Source organism: Oryctolagus cuniculus, chromosome 16 (genome assembly GCF_051225735.1).
Source record: "Oryctolagus cuniculus isolate XC-2025 breed Fujian yellow rabbit chromosome 16, ASM5122573v1, whole genome shotgun sequence".
Lineage (NCBI taxonomy): Eukaryota > Metazoa > Chordata > Mammalia > Lagomorpha > Leporidae > Oryctolagus > Oryctolagus cuniculus.
The window spans coordinates 19010790-19030224 of record NC_142882.1 but is presented as its reverse complement, the minus strand read 5'-3'; the positions used below and the strand labels follow the sequence as shown (position 1 = coordinate 19030224).

The 19435-nt window shown below is 65.5% G+C and overlaps 1 protein-coding gene across 5 annotated transcripts in view; it reads left to right on the top strand.

The window, feature by feature from the left end:
• DOCK6 (dedicator of cytokinesis 6) overlaps positions 1-19056 on the top strand; it is a 39563-nt gene extending 20507 nt beyond the window's left edge. The window contains exons 22-50 of one of the 5 annotated variants that reach the window (XM_070059091.2): positions 338-501; positions 962-1066; positions 2662-2754; positions 2982-3077; positions 3336-3476; positions 5436-5549; positions 5786-5956; positions 6388-6527; positions 6612-6781; positions 8174-8334; positions 8617-8799; positions 9585-9711; positions 9890-9974; positions 10109-10205; positions 10303-10437; positions 10644-10796; positions 11399-11557; positions 11640-11740; positions 12182-12374; positions 12697-12840; positions 15434-15565; positions 15656-15670; positions 16478-16603; positions 16691-16780; positions 16868-17104; positions 17913-18056; positions 18137-18243; positions 18432-18593; positions 18870-19056. In XM_070059091.2, coding sequence (XP_069915192.2) covers positions 338-501; positions 962-1066; positions 2662-2754; positions 2982-3077; positions 3336-3476; positions 5436-5549; positions 5786-5956; positions 6388-6527; positions 6612-6781; positions 8174-8334; positions 8617-8799; positions 9585-9711; positions 9890-9974; positions 10109-10205; positions 10303-10437; positions 10644-10796; positions 11399-11557; positions 11640-11740; positions 12182-12374; positions 12697-12840; positions 15434-15565; positions 15656-15670; positions 16478-16603; positions 16691-16780; positions 16868-17104; positions 17913-18056; positions 18137-18243; positions 18432-18593; positions 18870-18912 — 3788 coding nt within the window. In that variant the 3' untranslated portion in view covers positions 18913-19056. Of the gene's footprint in view, positions 1-337; positions 502-961; positions 1067-2661; positions 2755-2981; positions 3078-3335; positions 3477-5435; positions 5550-5785; positions 5957-6387; positions 6528-6611; positions 6782-8173; positions 8335-8616; positions 8800-9584; positions 9712-9889; positions 9975-10108; positions 10206-10302; positions 10440-10643; positions 10797-11398; positions 11558-11639; positions 11741-12181; positions 12375-12696; positions 12841-14469; positions 14644-15433; positions 15566-15655; positions 15671-16477; positions 16604-16690; positions 16781-16867; positions 17105-17912; positions 18057-18136; positions 18244-18431; positions 18594-18869 lie in introns of those variants that run through there. The other 4 variants (XM_070059094.2, XM_070059093.2, XR_016223368.1 and 1 more) reach the window with 4 other exon arrangements.
• The last annotated feature ends 379 nt before the right edge of the window (positions 19057-19435 follow it).

The following is a 19435-nucleotide window of genomic DNA, read 5'->3' as shown; positions in this document are numbered from 1 at the left end:
GTGAGCGCCATGCACTTGACTGGCAGGTGACTCAGCCAATCAGCACACATCTCTAGTAGCTGCCTGGTATTGAATCCGGGCTCTGCCCCTCATAAACTCTGTGACCCTGGGGCAAGTGGTCACACCTCCCTGAGCCAATAATGGGGATCATGGGCGTGCCCACTTCACGTGAGTGACAGTGCCCCATGCAGCAGCTGTTAGCTGACCCATTTTACAGGTGAGAGACGTAGAGGCTCAGAGAGGGAAGTGGACGTCAGCCAGGGCAGCCGAGCGGGAAGGGGCCCAGGGGCCGTCGGGGCGGTGGGCAGGGGGCTGACCCCGTCTCTTCCCTGCTCAGGGGCCCCGCCAGGCACGGTGCAGGCCGCCACCATGGCCCGGGGCTCCGGCCGCCCCCCCAGCCTCTACCTGGCCCGCTCCAAGAGTATTAGCAGCAGCAACCCCGACCTGGCCGTGGCCCCGGGCTCCGTGGACGACGAGGTCTCCCGCATCCTGGCCAGCAAGGTAGGCCGAGGGGGGCCTGGCGTCTGCAGCCTGAGTGGCCGCGGCTGCCGGGGGCAGGGGGAGGCGCTTCCTGTGGGTGGAGGATGAGGAACGAGGGGGACCCGGACGTGCACAGTGCACACACCCACACATATCAACACAGGGCACATGCACCTGCACCCTGTGCACATTGGAACACATGTATGTGGGTACAGACATGAACACATGTGCATAGACCTGCACGTATGAACATGGGTACGCACACACGCATACACATGGTACATGGTATACTCCACGCTCATGTGCGCGTGTACGCAGGTCCCCAGGCACACTGGGCACGCGCATGCCCCGCGGCCTGCGCGTGAGTGCCCGGAGGCACACATCTGGCTGCGGCAGGCGGGCAGGCGGCGTCCGGGCTCTGCGTCTCACGTTGCTCCTCTGCCCCCCGCCCGGGATGCTCCCTCGCATCCCGTGTCTCCAGGGCGTCGATCGCTCCCACTCCTGGGTGAATTCCGCTTACGCTCCGGGCGGCAGCAAGGCCGTGCTGCGGCGGGCGGCCCCTTACTGCGGGGCCGACCCCAGACAGGTGCCCTCCCTTCCCCGCCACCCCTGCACGTGTATGACTGCACCACCCCGGCATGAGCTGCTTCCCACCTCCCTGGCCATGGCCATCTAACCTAGGGGGGCTGCCTGCAGGAGGCGGCAGCCCCCACCTGCCTTTGTCTGGGGCTGTGCTGTCTGCCTTGCAGAAAGCACTGGGCCTCCTTAGCCAGCACAGCCTCGGACAGAGACAGAGTCACAAGGGCTGAATGCAAATAGCATGCAAATGTATGCAAATCCAGTCACTGATAACTTCACTGCTCCGCATGGCCTGCCCCCCTCCCTTTAATGCACCTGTGCTTGGGGGCTCTCTCTCGGGTCCCCTTGGCAGAGCTGACCTGGGCTCCCCAGAGCCTGCCCCTTTGGTGCCAGACAGACCGGAGTTCAAGGCTCACCCTGAGCCCTAAACCGTGCACCTACACTGTGGCTGAATCATCAGGTATAGTCAGGACTCTGAAAAAAGTGCTCAGCCCAGCCCTGCAGTCTGCAGCCCTCGCGGGCAGGGCCAGGGTTGGGGGTGGGGAGGAGCTTGGTCCAGTGGAGCCCCTGAGCCAACCCCTAGGTGGGCGTGGCTGAATGCCCCGCCCCCTAGGTGCACGTGGCTGAGTGGCGAGATGGAGCCTGCCAGGGAAGGGAGAGTGGGTGTCCAAGGTAGAGGAAAAGACACGTGGACAGATGGGGAGCTCAGAAGAGGTGGCCCTGGGGTTCCCCCCTCTGCACCCCATGGCAGGCCCAGGGAACTCCACGCAGCACACACAAGGGGGTTCCTCTGCACCGTCTGCTCCTGGGATCGCCGTGCCAGGAACCTGGAAATCTGAACTCACGCGTCCCGCCCACCCCTGGGCGCCAGCGTTCTTAACGGGGCACCCCCCTCTCCTGCCCCGGATACGCTCGGCTCCCAGAGGGGTCAGCCGGGCCTTGGAGAACCCGTAGGGAGGCGGCAGTCCAGCAGGAGGTAGCCCCAATAATGGCCCTTGCCTGAGCTAGCCCGTGTGTAGTGCGCCGGCCTCACCCTCAGCGCCTTCACCCGAACCCACTCTTGGCGTCTGCACCGACCTCCGCAGTTCCACCTCCATTCACTGTTCACTCGGCCGCTCTGGCCACGCCCTCCTCCAGTGCCCCCTCCAGTGGGCTCTCTCAGCTGCCCCGTCAACTCGCTGTGGCTTCCTCGTGGGTCTCCCCACCTCCACCTGCACCCACACCTTCATTCCCACAGATGGGTCTGCCCGAGCCACTGCCACACCCCTCGGGGGTGGAGAGCTGCGGGACGCGGCCGCACAGACCACCTGTGCTCACTCGGGGCTCGCCTCTGATGCCCACGTGGCCTGGGCGAACCCTCGCGCCTTTCCAAGGCCCTGGCCCCAAGCCCCACCAACACGGAACCTGAGGATACAGCTTCCCAGGCCAGCGTCACTCCCTGGGGGCCGCATCTCGCCCCAGGCACCGTGCGCGGACGGATCTCTCTCTCTCTCCTGTCCCCCACCACCCGCGTGCGGAGGCGTCTGCTCCATCCACCCCCTCCTGTCTCTCCACGCTGACCCCACCCCGCCATTCCATTCTCTTCGCCCCATCCCACCGTAGGCCACCGATCGCAGCTCTAGCCGGGCCTCCTCTTACCTCGAGGGTGCCTCGTCGGCCCCGCCGGCCGTCCAGCCGAGACCCACTGCGCAGAAGGTAGTGGGAGGGGAGGGCGGGGGACCCCAGGTGTGCTGCGCCCCCGCCCGGAGCCCAGCAGGGTCTGCAGAGCCCAGCGAGTGGGCACCCGGCCCTGGCCCTCTCCACCTGCTGCTCTAACCCCAGCCTTCCAGCTCTGTGCTTTCTGGGGCCTGCGAGGAGCGGGAGGGGGCAGCAGCCGCTCGTGGTGGCCATGGCCGTGACTGTGGCCGTGGTCCTGCCCGCAGCTGCTGCACGAGGAGCTAGCTCTGCAGTGGGTCGTGAGCGGCAGTGCGGTGCGCGAGGCCGTGCTACAGAACGCCTGGTTCTTCTTCAAGCTCATGGTAAGCGCGCCTCCCTCCGTGGGAGGGCCACCGCCCCGGGAGAGAGGCGCCCCGCCCCCAGCCTGCACAGGAGACCCCGAGGAATGGCGCTCAGATACCCCCACGTAGGGATGAGGGCCACACCCACACCCCTTAGGCTCCATCCATGGTCTTCAGGCCCTGCCCTCACACCCAGGCCCACCTCCCTTGCGGCCCAAATCCCGCCCTCTTCTGGCAGGCCTCTCAAGCCCCGCCCCACCCCTCTGGCCCCGCCCCCAGGTGAAGAGCATGGCGCTGCACCTGCTTCTGGGCCAGCGGCTGGACACGCCGCGAAAGCTGCGCTTCCCAGGCCGCTTCCTGGACGACATCTCTGCCCTGGTGGGCTCTGTGGGCCTGGAGGTCATCACCCGTGCGCACAAGGTCAGGGACTCGCGGCCTGGATGGGGTGAGGGTGGGGGGCGTGGCCCAAGCGCGGTCCCAGAGCTGGCCAGGCGGGGGCGCCCGGCTGCCAGGGCGTGGTTTGCCTGACGGGTTATTCTTGTACCATCTGTTTTGGGAGCGCCTAGTCCTGGGTGACACAGTAGTCCCGAGTTCTTGCCCTGCGGTAGGGGACTTGAGTTGATGGGGAATTGGGGGGTGGGGAAGCGGCCAGTGCAGAGGCGTTGAGGCTGGGTGTAAGAACAGTGAGGGGGCCGGCGCCGCGGCTCACTAGGCTAATCCTCCGCCTTGCGGCGCCGGCACACCAGGTTCTAGTCCCGGTTGCTGCCCCTCTTCCAGGCCAGCTCTCTGCTGTGGCCAGGGAGTGCAGTGGAGGATGGCCCAGGTGCTTGGGCCCTGCACCCCATGGGAGACCAGGAGAAGCACCTGGCTGCTGGCTTCAGATCAGCGCGGTGCGCCGGCCACATGGCGCCGGCCGCGGCGGCCATTGGAGGGTGAACCAACGGCAAAGGAAGACCTTTCTCTCTGTCTCTCTCTCTCACTGTCCACTCTGCCTGTCAAAACAAAACAAAACAGTGAAGGGGCAGGTGTTCCTGGGGTGCAGGGAATGGGGCGATGGGAAGGCGTGAGAGCAGGCAAGTGATGAGACCGATCCCTTAGCACAGTGCCAGTATACAGTAGGAGCTTAATAAATGGATGTTGGTGTTCTGAGAGCCAGGCGATTGTCCAGGCCCTGGACCGCCAATTCCAGTGCCCCTGGGGGCTAGGCAGCCAAAAAGATAATAGACATCATCTCAAGCATGTATTGAGCTCCAGCTGTATATCTCAGCCCTTTAGGTGGATCATATGAAACCCTCCCAGGAACCCGGGCAGATAGCACTATCGTTATGTCCATTTTGCTGCTGGGGAAACTGAGGCAGAAGACGGCTGGCACCGCACAGCTGAGCAGGGGCGGAAGCCAGTGGCTAGCAGGAGAGGGGGGCTTCTCCGAGGACACCCACGCTGTCCCCAGGGGCGGCCCTGGCTCGGCGTGCCTGCAGGACCGGCTCCGCTGCTGCCAGATTGTCCGATTGTTAACCGCTGGGCTCGCCCCGAAAGTTCCAGGCTCTGGGAGCGCCCTGCCGGCCCAGGCCAGCCCTTGCACAATCCCACGCGGCCTCCGGCTTGGTTGCAAAGGTGCTGGCCTTGTTTCCATGGGGCCTCCCCGAGGGCTGGCCCAGGCTGAGGGGCAAGCACCCATTGGGATGGCCCCAGCAGCCCCATTCATTCGCTTACATTTATTAAGCACCGACTGTATCAGGTTCGATGCATAAGACAGACCCAGTCCCCGTCCTCCATGGACCCAGAGTCCACTGCTTTTGTATTTTGTTTCTTTGGGTAGAGGGGAACCGACAGCTCCTCCTAAGACTAATTTCTGAGGTCCCAATGGCTGACAGGTGTTTGTGGGCGGGGCCTCCTGCCCCTGTCTCACATCAGGTGGGTGTGCTACCCCAGGGCCTTTGCACAGACCTCTCCCCCTCCACAAGACGCCTTTCTGCCCTCATGCTTTGGGCCTCTCTTGCCACGTGACCCCGTTCAATTGGTTTCAAAGCACATGGAGTGTTCTGGAATTCTGCTGTCCATCCGTCTCCCCGGAGGAGACCATGAGGGGGGACCCCTGGCAGGCCCTGCGCCCCTCTCATCACAGGGCGTGGCTCCGGGCAGGCGCTCATTGAATGCCCGTTGCATGACCACAGAGATGGATTTGCTTGAACAGGACCACAGGACATTTTAACTCGACCGAGATGGCCGGAGGGAGGAGAAAGGCCCAGGGTCCCCGGAGCCCAGGCCGTCCAGAGAGCCCCAGGGCTCGGGGCAGCGGCTGGCGCCTCCGGGCTGGCCCTGAGAGCCCGGCGGGCGGAGTGGGTGTGGCCTGACCGGCCCTGTGTCCCGTGTCCCCAGGACGCGGAGCTGGCCGAGCGCCTCAACGCCAGCCTGGCCTTCTTCCTCAGCGACCTGCTGTCCCTGGCGGACCGTGGCTTCGTCTTCAGCCTGGTCCGAGCCCACTACAAGCAGGTAAAGGCGTGGTGGGCGTGGCGAAGAGCTGGGAGCTGGGCCAATGGTGCCTGTGGTGGTGGGTGTGGCAGATGGCGTGGGCGTGGCGAAGAGCTGGGAGCTGGGCCAATGGTGCCTGTGGTGGTGGGTGTGGCAGATGGTGTGGGCGTGGCAAAGAGCTGGGAGCTGGGCGGATGGTGCCTGCGGTGGTGGGCGGGGCAGCGTCAGGAGCGCCTCTGAGAGTTCCCGTCCCGCAGGTGGCGACTCGGCTGCAGTCGGCCGCCAACCCCACGGCACTGCTGACCCTGCGCATGGACTTCACCCGCATCCTGTGCAGCCACGAGCACTACGTGACCCTCAACCTCCCCTGCTGCCCCCTGTCACCCCCGGCCTCGCCCTCGCCCTCCGTGTCCTCCACCACCTCCCAGGTGGGCTGGCCTCACTGCTGCCCTTCCTCCTTGACCTTGGACCTCTCACCTCCAGTCTTCTGTGGCTCGCTCACCTCTTCTCCCTTTCGCTGTGAGTCGCTATCCCCCCGGACTGACTCCTTACCTTTGACCTTTGATCTCCGACCCTTCACCCTGACCCACCTTTCTCCGCAGTTTTCCAGAAGGGTCCGCTTCCGGCTTCTGACTCCTAAAATTCACTCCACAGCCGTTGCCCTCGGCTGTGCACTTTTGACCCCACGCTCTCTCACCCCTCCCCTTTGACCCCCACACCCCGATGAGTTAACCCCGATCTCTCCTCTCTGGCTCTGGACACTGTTGCCTCCTGGATGAGTTCTGTGGTGACCTCTGACCTCTGACCCTGGACCTCGGGCACCCTGCCAGTGCTGACTCCTCCCCCCCACCCCATACAGAGCTCCACCTTCTCCAGCCAGGCCCCGGACCCCAAGCTGGCCAGCATGTTCGAGCTGAGCGGGCCATTCCGGCAGCAGCACTTCCTGGCTGGGCTGCTGCTGACAGAGTTGGCGCTGGCCCTTGACCCTGAGGCCGAGGGGTGAGCCCGGGCCCCGCCTGGACCCCGTGGTGGGTGGGGGTGTCCAGCAGCCCCCCCCATGCTGAGCACCACACTGCTCCCCAGGGCATCTGTACTGCATAAGAAAGCCATCAGCGCTGTGCACAGCCTGCTGTGTAGCCACGACACCGACCCCCGCTACACGGACACCACCGTGAAGGCCCGCGTGGCCGAGCTGTACCTGCCGCTGCTGTCGCTGGCCCGGGACACACTGCCGCGGCTGCACGACTTTGCTGGTCAGTGGATCGGGGCCGGGCTGGGGCGAGACAATTTCCGAGTGGAAATCCACCCCATGAGACACGGGCTGGGCCAGCCAGGAGGGCAGGGCTGGGGCAGGAGCCTGGGTGGTCAGAGCAGGGCAGGTGCAGGTTCTGCCATGGCGCCTTGTTCAGCTCTCGGGTTTGTCACCTGCCAGGTGGGGACAGCAGCAGCCCCAGCTGCTCCACAGAGAATCCCCGCCTCCCAGAAAGACAGGAAGTGAGGATGACGGGGTGGGGGCTGTGTGGGGCCCCGTGGGACAGCGGCTGGGAGCAGGGACCTGGGGCTTGCGGGCTGCTCCTCTCGGCCATTTCTGGAAGTTCTCAGCCGCGCTCTGCTGACCCCGCCCCCTTGTTCTCTGCCTCTCTCCCGGGACTGCACTTGCACGTGTGTTAGACCCTCCGGTCGCTCTGTTCCGAGGCTCGCGCTCCCCGCCGTGGGGGCTCAGGTGGGAGGGGTTTGTGTGCACCAAGCGTCTCTCCTGCCGATGTCAGCCATCGCACATTTCTGTTATCAAACGTTCGGATTTTTTTTTTTCGTGTAGATTCTGATTTCCTGTTGAGAATCTCCATCTTTGGGGCCATTTTTACACTTTCCCTCCAACTTCTAAACTCAGCATTTGTCTGTCTGTCTGCTTCTGTGGTCTGCTGTGTTCTTGCACCGGCCACGCCTTCCTGCCTCAGCCCAAGTGCGCCCTGTGGTTTCATTGTACTGTGTTGTGGACATGGTGCCCAGGGGTGACGCAAAGCAGTGTCTCCCCGCCGAGGCGCCTCCCTCCGCTCCCGCAGGCAGACAGGGTAGGGGGGCTTTGAAGAGCTTTGTATTTGCTCACAGCTGCTCCAAGACGGGGTGGGGGATCCTTTTCTTAAGGCCATAGTCTTGGGAAGCAAGACTGCTCAGGTTAAGATCCGAGCTCCAGCATTGTCCTGCTGTGTGACCCTGGGCAAGTGCCTTAACCTTTCTATGCCTCCGCTTCATCGTCCATACAAGGACCATAAAAGTGCTTCCCTCGTAGGTAGGGCTGCTTTGAAAACCAAGAGCTAATGACTTTAGCGGGCGTAGATATGATGGCTAACTGGCGCTGTAATCATAGCAGCGGTATATTAGCATTTGCCATCATGCCTGCCCTGGTCACCTTCATCACCATTGTCCCCGTCGTCTGTACTCTGTGGGCCAAGCTGTGTGCTAGGAGTTCAGTCTGTAGCCATGGCCAGAACCGAAAAGGCCCAAGCCACTGTGGGCCTTGCCTGGCGTCCCAGCTCGGGTCACGGGTTCCGGGGATGGACTGCAAGGGACCCTGGCTTGGCATCATGAGACGGGATGGCCCCGAGCCGAGCCTCACCCCTCTGTCCACGGTGTGTCGCCCGCAGAGGGCCCGGGCCAGCGCTCCAGACTGGCCTCCTTGCTCGACTCTGACACGGACGGTGAAGGGGACTTCGGAGGCAGCATCAACCCCTCGGTGGCCATGGCCATCGCCGGCGGCCCGCTGGCCCCCAGCTCCCGGCCCAGCATCTCCCAGGGGCCGCCCACGGTGAGTGCGAGGCTGGTCCCTCCGGGAGGGGGGGGCAAAAGAAGTGATCTCATGCTAGCATGGCGTGGACAAAATGAGACCAGGGGGACGCTGGTGGACACATCCATGTCCCACATGAGGGCCTGGCTTGGTGTCCCGCCCCCAGCTTCCTCCAGGGGTAGGCTGTGGGAGGTAGCAGGTGCATGGGCCACCCAGAGGGAGTTCCAGGCGCCTGGCTCTGGCCTGGCCGTAGCAGCCGCCTGGGGAATGAACCCGCGGATGGAATCCCTCCCCCTCTCTCAGGCGCCTCGCTCCGGCTGCCCGCTCTCGGCGGAATCGAGCCGCACCCTGCTGGCCTGCGTGCTGTGGGTGCTGAAGAACGCAGAGCCCGCCCTCCTGCAGCGCTGGGCTGCCGACCTGGCCCTCCCGCAGCTCGGGCGCCTCCTGGACCTGCTGTACCTCTGCCTGGCCGCCTTCGAGTACAAGGTTGGCGGGGCTGGGCGGGGCCCTGTGGAGCAGGAAGCAGACAGGGTCCCCGGAGTGCTGAGTGTGTCGAGGGCATGGGCTGCCCTGGGGCTGGGGGCCACGTTGCTAGCAGCCCTCTTGTGAGAACTAACCAAGATTCCATGAGCATGCCCTTAATCCCTTCTGAGACCACACCCCCTAAGATCTAAGGCACCCACCTGGCCCCACCTCTTAAAGGCCCCACACCCTCCCAACAGTGCCACACTGGGCATCAAGGCTCCTAGGCTCCCGCAAACCCTTAGGGGAAGACCCATATCCACACCCTACAAAAGGAAGGGATTGAACTGTGTCTTGGAGCATAGGCGCCCGGGGTGGGGAAGGTCTGGGAGCAGAGGAGCCGGCTAGCCCAGGTCCCACCAGAACGGTTGTGGCACAGAGGGTGAAGCCGACGCCTGCCTGCTGGCATCCTGTATCAGCACCGGCTGGAGTCCCGGCTGCTCCACTTCCCATGCAGCTCCCTGCTGTGGCCTGGGAAGGCAGCAGGTGATGGCCCACGTGCTTGGGCCCCTGCACCTGCACAGGAGACCCGGATGGAGCTCCTGGCTCCTGGCTTCAGCTTGGCCCAGTCCTGGACATTGCAGCCATTGGGGGGAGTGAACCAGCGGATGGAAGCTCGCTCTCTCGCTCTCCCTCTCTCTCCCTATCTCTCTGCCATTCAAATAAATAACTAAACATTTGTAAGAAAAATAAAACAACCAGTAGGGCCCGCCCACCCTGACCCCGCCCCCGTGCTCCGCCCCACCCAGGGGAAGAAGGTCTTTGAAAGGATCAGCAGCCTCACGTTCAAGAAGTCGCTGGACATGAAGGCACGGCTGGAGGAGGCCATCCTGGGGACCATCGGTGCCCGGCAGGAGATGGTGCGGCGCAGCCGCGGTGAGGGCGCCGGGACCCTGTGCCACCGCCCGCCCCGTGGGGAGGGGACTCGCCTCCCCCCCCCACAGCAGCCTGCGCCCCACCCCCACCCCAGGGGGAACTTCCTGCCCGTCCATTTCTCCCGCACTCACGCCTCGTGCGTTTGTTCTGTGCCTCCATGTGTGTGCGCGCCCCGCAGAGAGGAGCCCGTTTGGGAACCAGGAGAATGTCCGCTGGCGCAAGAGCGTCACGCACTGGCGACAGCCCCCGGACCGCGTGGACAAGTGAGCGCCCAGGGTCCGGAGCCAGCGGCTGGGTTCTGGCAGGTTTCCATTGAGGAAGGAGTGGCCCGCAACCCTGCCCTCCCGCCTCCCGCCCCGCCCCAGCGGCTCCCCAAGACCACGCCTCCCCCCTGCAGGACCAAGGATGAAATGGAACACGAGGCCTTAGTCGATGGGAACCTGGCAACCGAGGCCAGCCTGGTGGTGCTGGACACGCTGGAGATCATCGTGCAGGTGCGGCTTGGTCCAGCAGCTGCCCCGCCCTCCGCTCTGACCGCGCACACGCCCCCGTCTCTGACCCGGGATTTCTGACCCCCCTCCCCCCACAAAGACAGTGATACTGTCGGAAGCCCGGGAGAGCGTGCTGGGCGCCGTGCTGAAAGTGGTCCTGTACAGCCTGGGCAGCGCCCAGAGCGCCGTCTTCCTTCAGCACGGCCTGGCCACCCAGCGGGCCCTGGTGTCCAAGGTGAGCCCGCCCCCCAGCAGCCCCCTGAGCGGTTCCAGGGCTGGGAACGGGGAGTCAGAGTGGCCAAAGCACTGGCCTGGGGTTGCACAGCACAGACGCAACCCCAGCTGTGACTCCAAAGCCACAGAGGGCAGATGCCAGGGGCCGCGACCCCATCCCGAGGGCGGGGAGGGGCTGAGCCGCCTGTGCCTGGGTCCCGCGGGCAGTTCCCGGAGCTGCTGTTCGAGGAGGACACGGAGCTGTGTGCCGACCTCTGCCTGCGGCTCCTGCGGCACTGCGGCAGCCGCATCAGCACCATCCGCGTGCACGCCAGCGCCTCGCTCTACCTGCTCATGCGCCAGAACTTCGAGATCGGCAACGTGAGTGGGGGCTGGGGGCGGGGCGGGGCCGGAGGGGCGGGGCAAGTGCTGGGGTGGGGCCTGCAGGGGTGGGGCAAATGCTAGGGGCGAGGCAGGTGCTGGGGAAGGGGCGGGGCAAATGCTGGGGGCGGGGCCGTCCCCAGCACTGGAGCGGGAGGAGGGGGTCAGGACAGAGCGGATGCCGCGGGTGAGTGGCACAGTGGGTGAGATGCCACTTGGGACACGGCATGCCGTATCAGAGGCCCTGGGTTCGAGTCCCAGCTCCCTGACGAGGTGCACCCTGGGGGGCAGCAGGTGCTGGCCCAAATGCCTGGGCCCCTGCCACCCACGTAGGAGACCTGGATGGAGCTCCTGGCTCCCGGCTTCAGCCTGACCTGGCCCTGATTGTTACAGGCATTTGGGGAGTGAGCCAGTGATGGAAGATCTCTCTCTGCCTTTCAGAGAGAGAGAGAAAGAGAGAGAGAAGGGGCAGGGGGGAGGGGAGGAAGAATGACAGGCCCTGAGATGAGCTGTTAGTGGGTGGGGCAAGGAGCCAGCAGCCCGAGCCAACCCCACCGCGGGCATCTGGCGCCCGTGGCCACTTCCTGCCTCTGTGCCCGCAGAACTTTGCCCGCGTCAAGATGCAGGTGACCATGTCGCTGTCGTCCCTGGTGGGGACGACCCAGAACTTCAGCGAGGAGCACCTGCGACGCTCGCTCAAGACCATCCTCACCTACGCCGAGGAGGACGCGGGCCTGCGGGACAGCACCTTTGCCGAGCAGGTGACCCCGCGGGGCCGCCCCGGGCTGGGCTCCTCCCCTTCCTGACCCCTGACCCCTGACCCCGCGCCCCTGTGGGCTGCAGGTCCAGGACCTGATGTTCAACCTGCACATGATCCTGACGGACACGGTAAAGATGAAGGAGCACCAGGAGGACCCCGAGATGCTCATGGACCTCATGTACAGGTGGGGGGCGCCAGCCACGCCCACTCACCGGCAGGGGCGGGCAGGGGCCGGGAGGGGAGCAGGTGAGCAACAGGTGAGGGGCCAGGGAGGGGTGGGGAGGTGCAGGGATGACAGATCGGGAAGAGGGGTGGTGCGTGGGTGATGAGAGCAGGTGGAGGAGGTGGGGTGGATGGAGAGACAGGTGGAGGAGGTGCGGACAGGGTTGCACTTGGCCAAGGGAGGTGGTCAGTGACCAGAGGAAGCGGACGGGAGTGCTGAGAGGCTGGTCGGGTCACGGACGGCCAGGGGAGGGGCTGAAGGGGTGGACAGGTTCAGGCAGGTGGGCGGAGGGGCAGGCAGCAGGCGGGACAGGACACAGGCTGGGGGAGGGAGGGTGAGCCGTGGGTCACACGGAGGCGGGCAAGGGCACCGGCTGAGTCCCCCCACCTCCCCGGGCACCAGGATCGCCCGGGGCTACCAGGGCTCCCCGGACCTGCGGCTGACGTGGCTGCAGAACATGGCGGGCAAGCACGCGGAGCTGGGCAACCACGCGGAGGCGGCGCAGTGCATGGTGCACGCGGCCGCGCTGGTGGCCGAGTACCTGGCCCTGCTGGAGGACAGCCGCCACCTGCCCGTGGGCTGCGTGTCCTTCCAGGTGAGTGGGGGGACCACGCCGGGCAGGGGCGGGGCCTGGGCAGGGGCGGGACCTGTGCTAGCAGGATTGGGGGGGCGGGGAAAGCCTGTGCCAGTGGGGGATGGTCTGTGCCAGGTGAGGCAGGGTCTGGGCCGGGCAGGGGCGGGGCCAGCGCCAGGGGGCAGGGCCTGTGCTAGCGGGAGGGGGGTCCAGAGGGGGCGGTTCTGCGGGGGGGGGGGACAGGACCTGCACTAGCGGGGGGGGGGTGGGCGGTCTGAACCAGGTGGGGCAGGACCTTGGGCAGGGGCGGGTCCAGGCCTGACGCTGGCCGCCCACCCCCCAGAACATCTCGTCCAACGTGCTGGAGGAGTCGGCCATCTCTGACGACATCCTGTCGCCCGACGAGGAGGGCTTCTGCACCGGGAAGCACTTCACGGAGCTGGGGCTCGTGGCACTGCTGGAGCAGGCAGCCGCCCACTTCACCACGGTGAGGCCGCTGCGGGGGCGGGCGCCGCTGCCAGGACCCTGTCCCAGCCTGGGGATCGGGAAGAAACGGAGTTGGGACCCTCAGAAACCGCCACCCGGGCCGGCTCTGTGGTGCAGCGGGTTAGAGGCAGAGAGAGACAGAGACGGGGGGGGGGGGGTTGTCTTCCATCCGCTGGTTCACTCCCGAGATGGCCACAATGCCCAGTGCTGGGTCAGGCTGAAGCCAGGAGCTCCATCAGGGTCTCCCACGCAGGTGGTGCAGGGGCCCAAGAACTTGGACCATTTCCCACTGCTTTCTCAGGCCATAGCAGAGAGCTGGATGGGAAGTGGAGCAGCCGGGACTTGAACCGGTGCCCTTGTGGGATGCCAGCATCACAGGCAGTAGCTTTATCCACTGTGCCATGATGCAAGTCCCTCCATGAACTTTGAAAAAGAAAAAATTGTTCTCAATTCATTTGAGAGGCAGAGAGAGAGAGAGAGAGGGAGAGAGACAGAGAGCACGCTCTTACTGGCTGGTTGACCGACTCCTAAATGCCTACCGCGAGTGGGGCGGGGCGGGGTGGGGCCGGAGCTGAACCCAGGCTCCCTGGGTGGCCGGGGGCCAGTCCCTTGGGCCAGCACCACTGCCTCCCAGGGCGCAGGGCAGCAGGAAGCTGAGGTCAGGTATCCCGCGTGAGGCGCTCTTGACCACTAAGCTAAACACCTGCCACCTGCCCCATCCAGAAACTTTTGTGGACGCTTCGTAAACTTACACTTAGGATTTTAAATTGTTTTATTATAGAAAATTTCAGACAAGCATAAAATGAGGTTTTTTGGTTTGTTTTGTTGGATTTTTTTTTTTTTTAGATTTATGCATTTGAAAGGCAGACACACACACACACACACACACACACACAGAAATCTTCTGTTCATTGGTTCAGTCCCCAAATACCTGCAACAGCCAGGCTGGGCCAGACAGAAGCCAGAAGCCAGGCGCTCCATCCTGGTCTCCCCCGTGGGTGGCAGGGGCCCAGGCACTCGGGCCAGCACCCACTGTCTTTCAGAAGAGGTGCCAGCGGCTGGTGCTGGGGCGTGGCTGGTTAAGCCGTGCCTGCAATGCCAGCATCTGTTATGTGCGCCAGTTCCAGTCCCGGCTGCTCCACTTCTGATCCAGCTCCCTGCTAATGCAGCGGGAGACGGCCACCCACGTGGGAGACCCAGATGAAGCTCCTGGTTTCGGCCTGGCCCAGCCCTGGCCATTGTGGCCATCTGGGGAGTGAACCAGTGGTTGGAAGACCTCTCTCTCTCCCTGTCTCCCTCTCTCTGTAACTTTTTTTAAAAAGATTTATTGATCTGAAAAGCAGAATTAGAGAATGAGAGAGTGAGAGAGAGAGAGAGAGAGGTCTTCCATCTGCTGGTTCACTCCCCACTTGGCTACAATAGCAGGAGCTGCACCAATCTGAAGCCAGGAGCTCCATCCGGGTCTCCCACGCAGGTGCAGGGGCCCAAGGACAGGGGCCATCTTCTACTGCTTTCCCAGGCCACAGCAGAGAGCTGGATGGGAAGTGGAGCAGTCGGAACTTGAACCCGAGCCCAGGCAGAGGCTTAACCTTTTTATGCCACAGCCACGGCCCGGCCCTTTATTTCTTAGGTTCTAAAGGGTGCTCGCCAACCTGCTTGCGGGGCTGAAGGCAATTGATTGCTCTGCATTTGACGTGGAGGCCTGGGACCTTGTCCCCAGGGAGTCTGCAGCCCGCGTGGGGCCGACTGCGTCTCCGTGGTGTCGCCTCGCCTGTCTCTCGGTTCTTGGCATTTTCAGAAGCCGGTACTGAGCCGTGCGTGGGAGGTCGGGGTCCAACTTGGCTTCCCCTGGCAAAATTCCTCCTTGGCGGGTGGTGCTGGCCCCTGTACTGATGTCATTCCAACTGCTGTTCCCTGGTTGGGGTCTCAGAGACAGAGGTCTCAGGAGCCGGGGGGACAGAGCCCCTCGGAGAGACAGTGGACATCACAGTGCACCTGCCATGTGCCCAGCTGATGCCGGAGCTGCCGGGGGCGAGGGGCACACACACGCGACCACACAGCAGGAGGGGCCTGGGGGGGGCCCTAGCCCTGGTTCCCCTCTGGGAAAGGGAGGGGGAATGAGAACCAGGGGCCGCCGGGCGTGTTTGTCACAAGTGGTGGAGGGGGCGGGTGTTTGAAGTCACAGGGGAGACACCACTTGGGACGCCCCCAGCAGTGCCTGTGTTGGAGTTCTAGTTCCAACTTCCTGCTGACACACACCTGGGAGGCAGTGGCCATGGCGCAAGGGCCCCCGCCACCCACCTGGGAAACCTGGACGGAGCTCCTGGCTCCTGGCTTCCGCCCAGCCCAGCCCTGCCTGTTACAGCCCTCTGGGGAGTGAACCAAATGGGAGATTGCTTTCCGTCTCTCTCTGCCTCTTAACCAAATACATTTGTAAAAAGTGGTAGAGACCAAAGAGTGATTCATGGGGGCCCAGCACAAAGGCTGGGGCTCCATCTGGGTTGGGGGTGGTCCCAGTGGGCCTCCTGGAGGAGGTGATAAAGAGTGGGGCGGAGCATGGGTTGGGGGAATCCTGACTGTAGCCTGACCCCCAGGGCGGGCTGTACGAGGCGGTGAACGAGGTCTACAAGAACCTCATCCCCATCCTGGAAGCCCACCGCGACTACAAGAAGCTGGCGGCTGTGCACGGCAAGCTGCAGGAGGCCTTCACCAAGATCATGCACCAGGTGGGCACGCGGCACCCCCCAGACCCCGCCCTTGGCCTTGACCTCCTTGCCCACAGGTTCCGCTGACCTTGACCTTCCTCTTCCCTGCAGAGCTCCGGCTGGGAGGTGAGCAGGGGGGGCCTTTGTGGGTCCCCCCCCCCGCCTCTGGGACCCCCATGATGTCCAGCCAGCCATGGCATAAGGCCGCCAGGGGGCGCCAGAGGCACATGGCGGCGCGCCGGAGGGGCCACGGCTGTTGGAGGGGGGTGATGACGCATTCCCCGCCTGTTTGCCCCCTCTCCTGCCCCAGATCCGCGGGGCAGCCTGTGAGTCACCCGGCTGGGAGCCTTCCAGGGCCGGCTCGGTCACTGCTGGGGACGGGAGGGGAGGGGGCTCTCCCTCCGCGGTCAGGATCAGCCCTTGGCTCTCAGCCGCCCCTGCGCCTGCCCCCTTCCCTAGCCCCTGGCTCTCCCCGCCCCGCCACCCCGTCTCTGCCCCTCGTCCTGGGTGAACACCCCCCCATCCTGCCTCTTCCCTACTTGGGTCTATTTTTAGGCATCTCCTAGTTTGGGGCGAATTTTCTGGCCAAAGATGGCAGAAGCCCAGCGCCCCAGCGGGCAGGCTGGGTGGGGGCCCAGTGCGGCGGCAGGGCCTCTGCTCCCCCCATCCCCGGGCTCCCTGCCCAGGAACGATTCGCCTGGGGGGGGTTGTTCTGACCTCTGACCTCACCATGATTCTCTCTGTCCACCCCCTACCTCGGGCCCCCACCGATTGATTCTGCCCTGCGGTACTCGGATCTGCCTCGTGAGTACACACGGAACCACCCTGCTTCCTCTCCGGGCAGGGGTGCCCCCGCCCCGGCCCTGGTGCCCCTCTCCCCCAGGGCGGCCTCCCAGGCTAACCACAGCCCCCCCACCCCCGCCAGGCCCCCAGCGCGTCTTCGGCACCTACTTCCGAGTGGGTTTCTACGGCGCGCGCTTTGGCGACCTGGACGAGCAGGAGTTCGTATACAAAGAGCCATCGATCACGAAGCTGGCGGAGATCTCTCACCGGCTGGAGGCAGGGCGGCGGGCAGGCGGCAGGGCGGGGGGCGGAGGGTGCGGGGGCGCCCCGCGGCGCTGACTCAGGGCCCCGCGCCCCCCGCAGGAATTCTACACCGAGCGCTTTGGGGAGGACGTGGTGGAGATCATCAAAGACTCCAACCCCGTGGACAAATCCAAGCTGGACCCACACAAGGTGGGTCTCGCCGCCCACCCGCGCCCGCCCGCCTCCCAGGGGCCCTCTGCGGGGAGCCTCACGCCCGCCCCGCCCCCCGCACCCCAGGCCTACATCCAGATCACCTACGTGGAGCCTCACTTCGACACCTACGAGCTCAAGGACCGCGTGACCTACTTCGACCGCAACTACGGGCTGCGCACCTTCCTGTTCTGCACGCCATTCACGCCCGACGGGCGCGCGCACGGCGAGCTGCCCGTGCAGTACAAGCGCAAGACGTTGCTTAGCACGGACCACGCCTTCCCCTACATCAAGACGCGCATCCGCGTGTGCCACCGCGAGGAGGTGCGGGCCAGCCCGGGGAGGGCCCCTGCCCTCCAGCCTGCTCCACTTCCCATCCCGCTCCCTGCTGATGCGCCTGGGAAAGCAGTGGAGGGTGGGTGGGCCAGGCGCTTGGGCCCTGCCACCCTTGTGGGAGACCCGGATGGAGCTCCTGGCTCCTGGGTTCCACCTGGCTCAGCCCAGATGCTGCAGCCATTAGGGGAGGGAACCTGCAGATGGAAGATTCTCTCTCTCTCTCTCTCTCTCTCTCTCTCTCTCTATGGCGCTCTGCCTTTCAAATAATGGCTTTTGGAAGGCCTGGAGTCCCCAGACATGGAGCCCCAGGGTCAAGGGCACCAGAGGCAGCAGCCCCGCAGCTAGGCCCCAAGCAGAGGGGCGCCCCTCACCCCCCGCCCCCAGCAGACAGGCTGCTGAGCCTCAAGCCACGCCTTCTGCAAAGCCCACCCCAGTAGGGTGCACAGCTCTCCCCCCACCCCCAGCCAGTGCACAGCTCTCTCCTCCACCCCCCCAGCCAGTGCACAGCTCTCCCCCACCCCCAGCCAGTGCACAGCTCTCTCCCCCACCCCCACCCCCAGCCAGTGCACAGCTCTCTCCCCCACCCCCACCCCCAGCCAGTGCACAGCTCTCCCCCACCCCCAGCCAGTGCACAGCTCTCCCCCCACCCCCACCCCCAGCCAGTGCACAGCTCTCCCCCACCCCCACCCCCAGCCAGTGCACAGCTCTCCCCCCACCCCCACCCCCAGCCAGTGCACAGCTCTCCCCCCACCCCCACCCCCAGCCGGCACAGCTCTCTCCCCCCACCCCACCCCAGACAGTGCTGACGCCCGTGGAGGTGGCCATTGAGGACATGCAGAAGAAGACGCGCGAGCTGGCCTTTGCCACCGAGCAGGACCCGCCCGACGCCAAGATGCTGCAGATGGTGCTGCAGGGCTCCGTGGGGCCCACGGTGAACCAGGCACGGCGGGGGGCGGGGCAGGGCCGGGGAGGGGGCGGGGCCGGGGGGGCGCCCTCACAGCCCCTCCCGCTCCCCCGCAGGGCCCCCTGGAGGTGGCGCAGGTGTTTCTGGCCAACATCCCCGAAGACCCCAAGCTCTTCCGCCATCACAACAAACTGCGGCTCTGCTTCAAGGACTTCTGCAAGAAGTAGGCGCCCACGCGCCCACGCGCCCACGCGCGGGGCGGCCCTGGGGCCCCTCACCCGCCGGCGGCGCGCCTGTGGCGTCTCCCCGCGTGCCTGGCCCCTTCCTGGGCCTGCTGCCGCCTCCCCCCTACCCCCAGGGCCCCCCGGCTCCGGCTCTGACCCCCGCCCCGCCCTGCCGTCCGGCCCCCAGGTGCGAGGACGCCTTGCGGAAGAACAAGGCTCTGATCGGGCCCGACCAGAAGGAATACCACCGGGAACTGGAGCGCCACTACGGCCGGCTATGCGAGGCCCTGCAGCCGCTGCTCAGCCAGCGCCCGCCCCAGCTGCTGGCCCCGGCCCCGGCCGGCCTCAGGTGCCCCACGGGGCCCCTGCACCCTGGAGAGGGGAGGGCAGAGGCCACCAGTGCACATGGGGCCTCACCCGGGGGGGGGGACACACACAGGGCAGGCTCCCCCGGGCAGCCACGTCCGGGGCAGGCATCTGTGCGTGCCTCAGTCCCTACATCTCTAAGATGGGCGTGTTGGAACCTCCTGTGGTTGCGCCCAGGGCTGCGTGGGGCTGGGTGGGACCGGAGAGACCCAGGAGCCAGCCGGGGAGCGATGCTGAGCCTGCCCCGCTCTCCCCCCAGGAACTCCCTGAACAGAGCAAGCTTCCGGAAGGCGGAGCTGTGAACTCCAGCCCAAGGACCCAGCTGACCGCGTCCTGCTGGGGGGTCTTCCCCACGCTGCCCACGGGCCGCGGCTCGGGCCCTCTGTCTTCCCACCTGTGCGCACTGAAACTCCCTCTCTTTTAATTTAAAATGGTTTTTATACGCATGTGTGGTGTCGTGTGGTGCGGTCGCTGGGGGCTGGGACAGGTCGCGGGGCTCCCGTCCAAGAAGGTAGCACGATTGTCCCCATTTCCCAGACAAGAAAACTGAGGCACGGTGGACTCTGGGACTGGACCAACCAGCGTCCCGGCCCATAGCGGCCGCCTGGACGGCCTCGCGCCCCCCTCCCCGCCCCCGGGCGGTCACGCCACCGCGAACCAGGCCTGCGCCAGGCCGCTTCCAGCCGGGGCCGCGGCGGGGGGAGGGGTGGCCTCCAGCCGCGCCCGCCCCGCGCTGGGCCCTGGACGGCGCCGGCCCCGCCCCCGCCGCGGCCCAGCTGCAGTGCGCGGGGGGAGGCCAGAGGTGCGGGGAGGGGGATTCCGCCC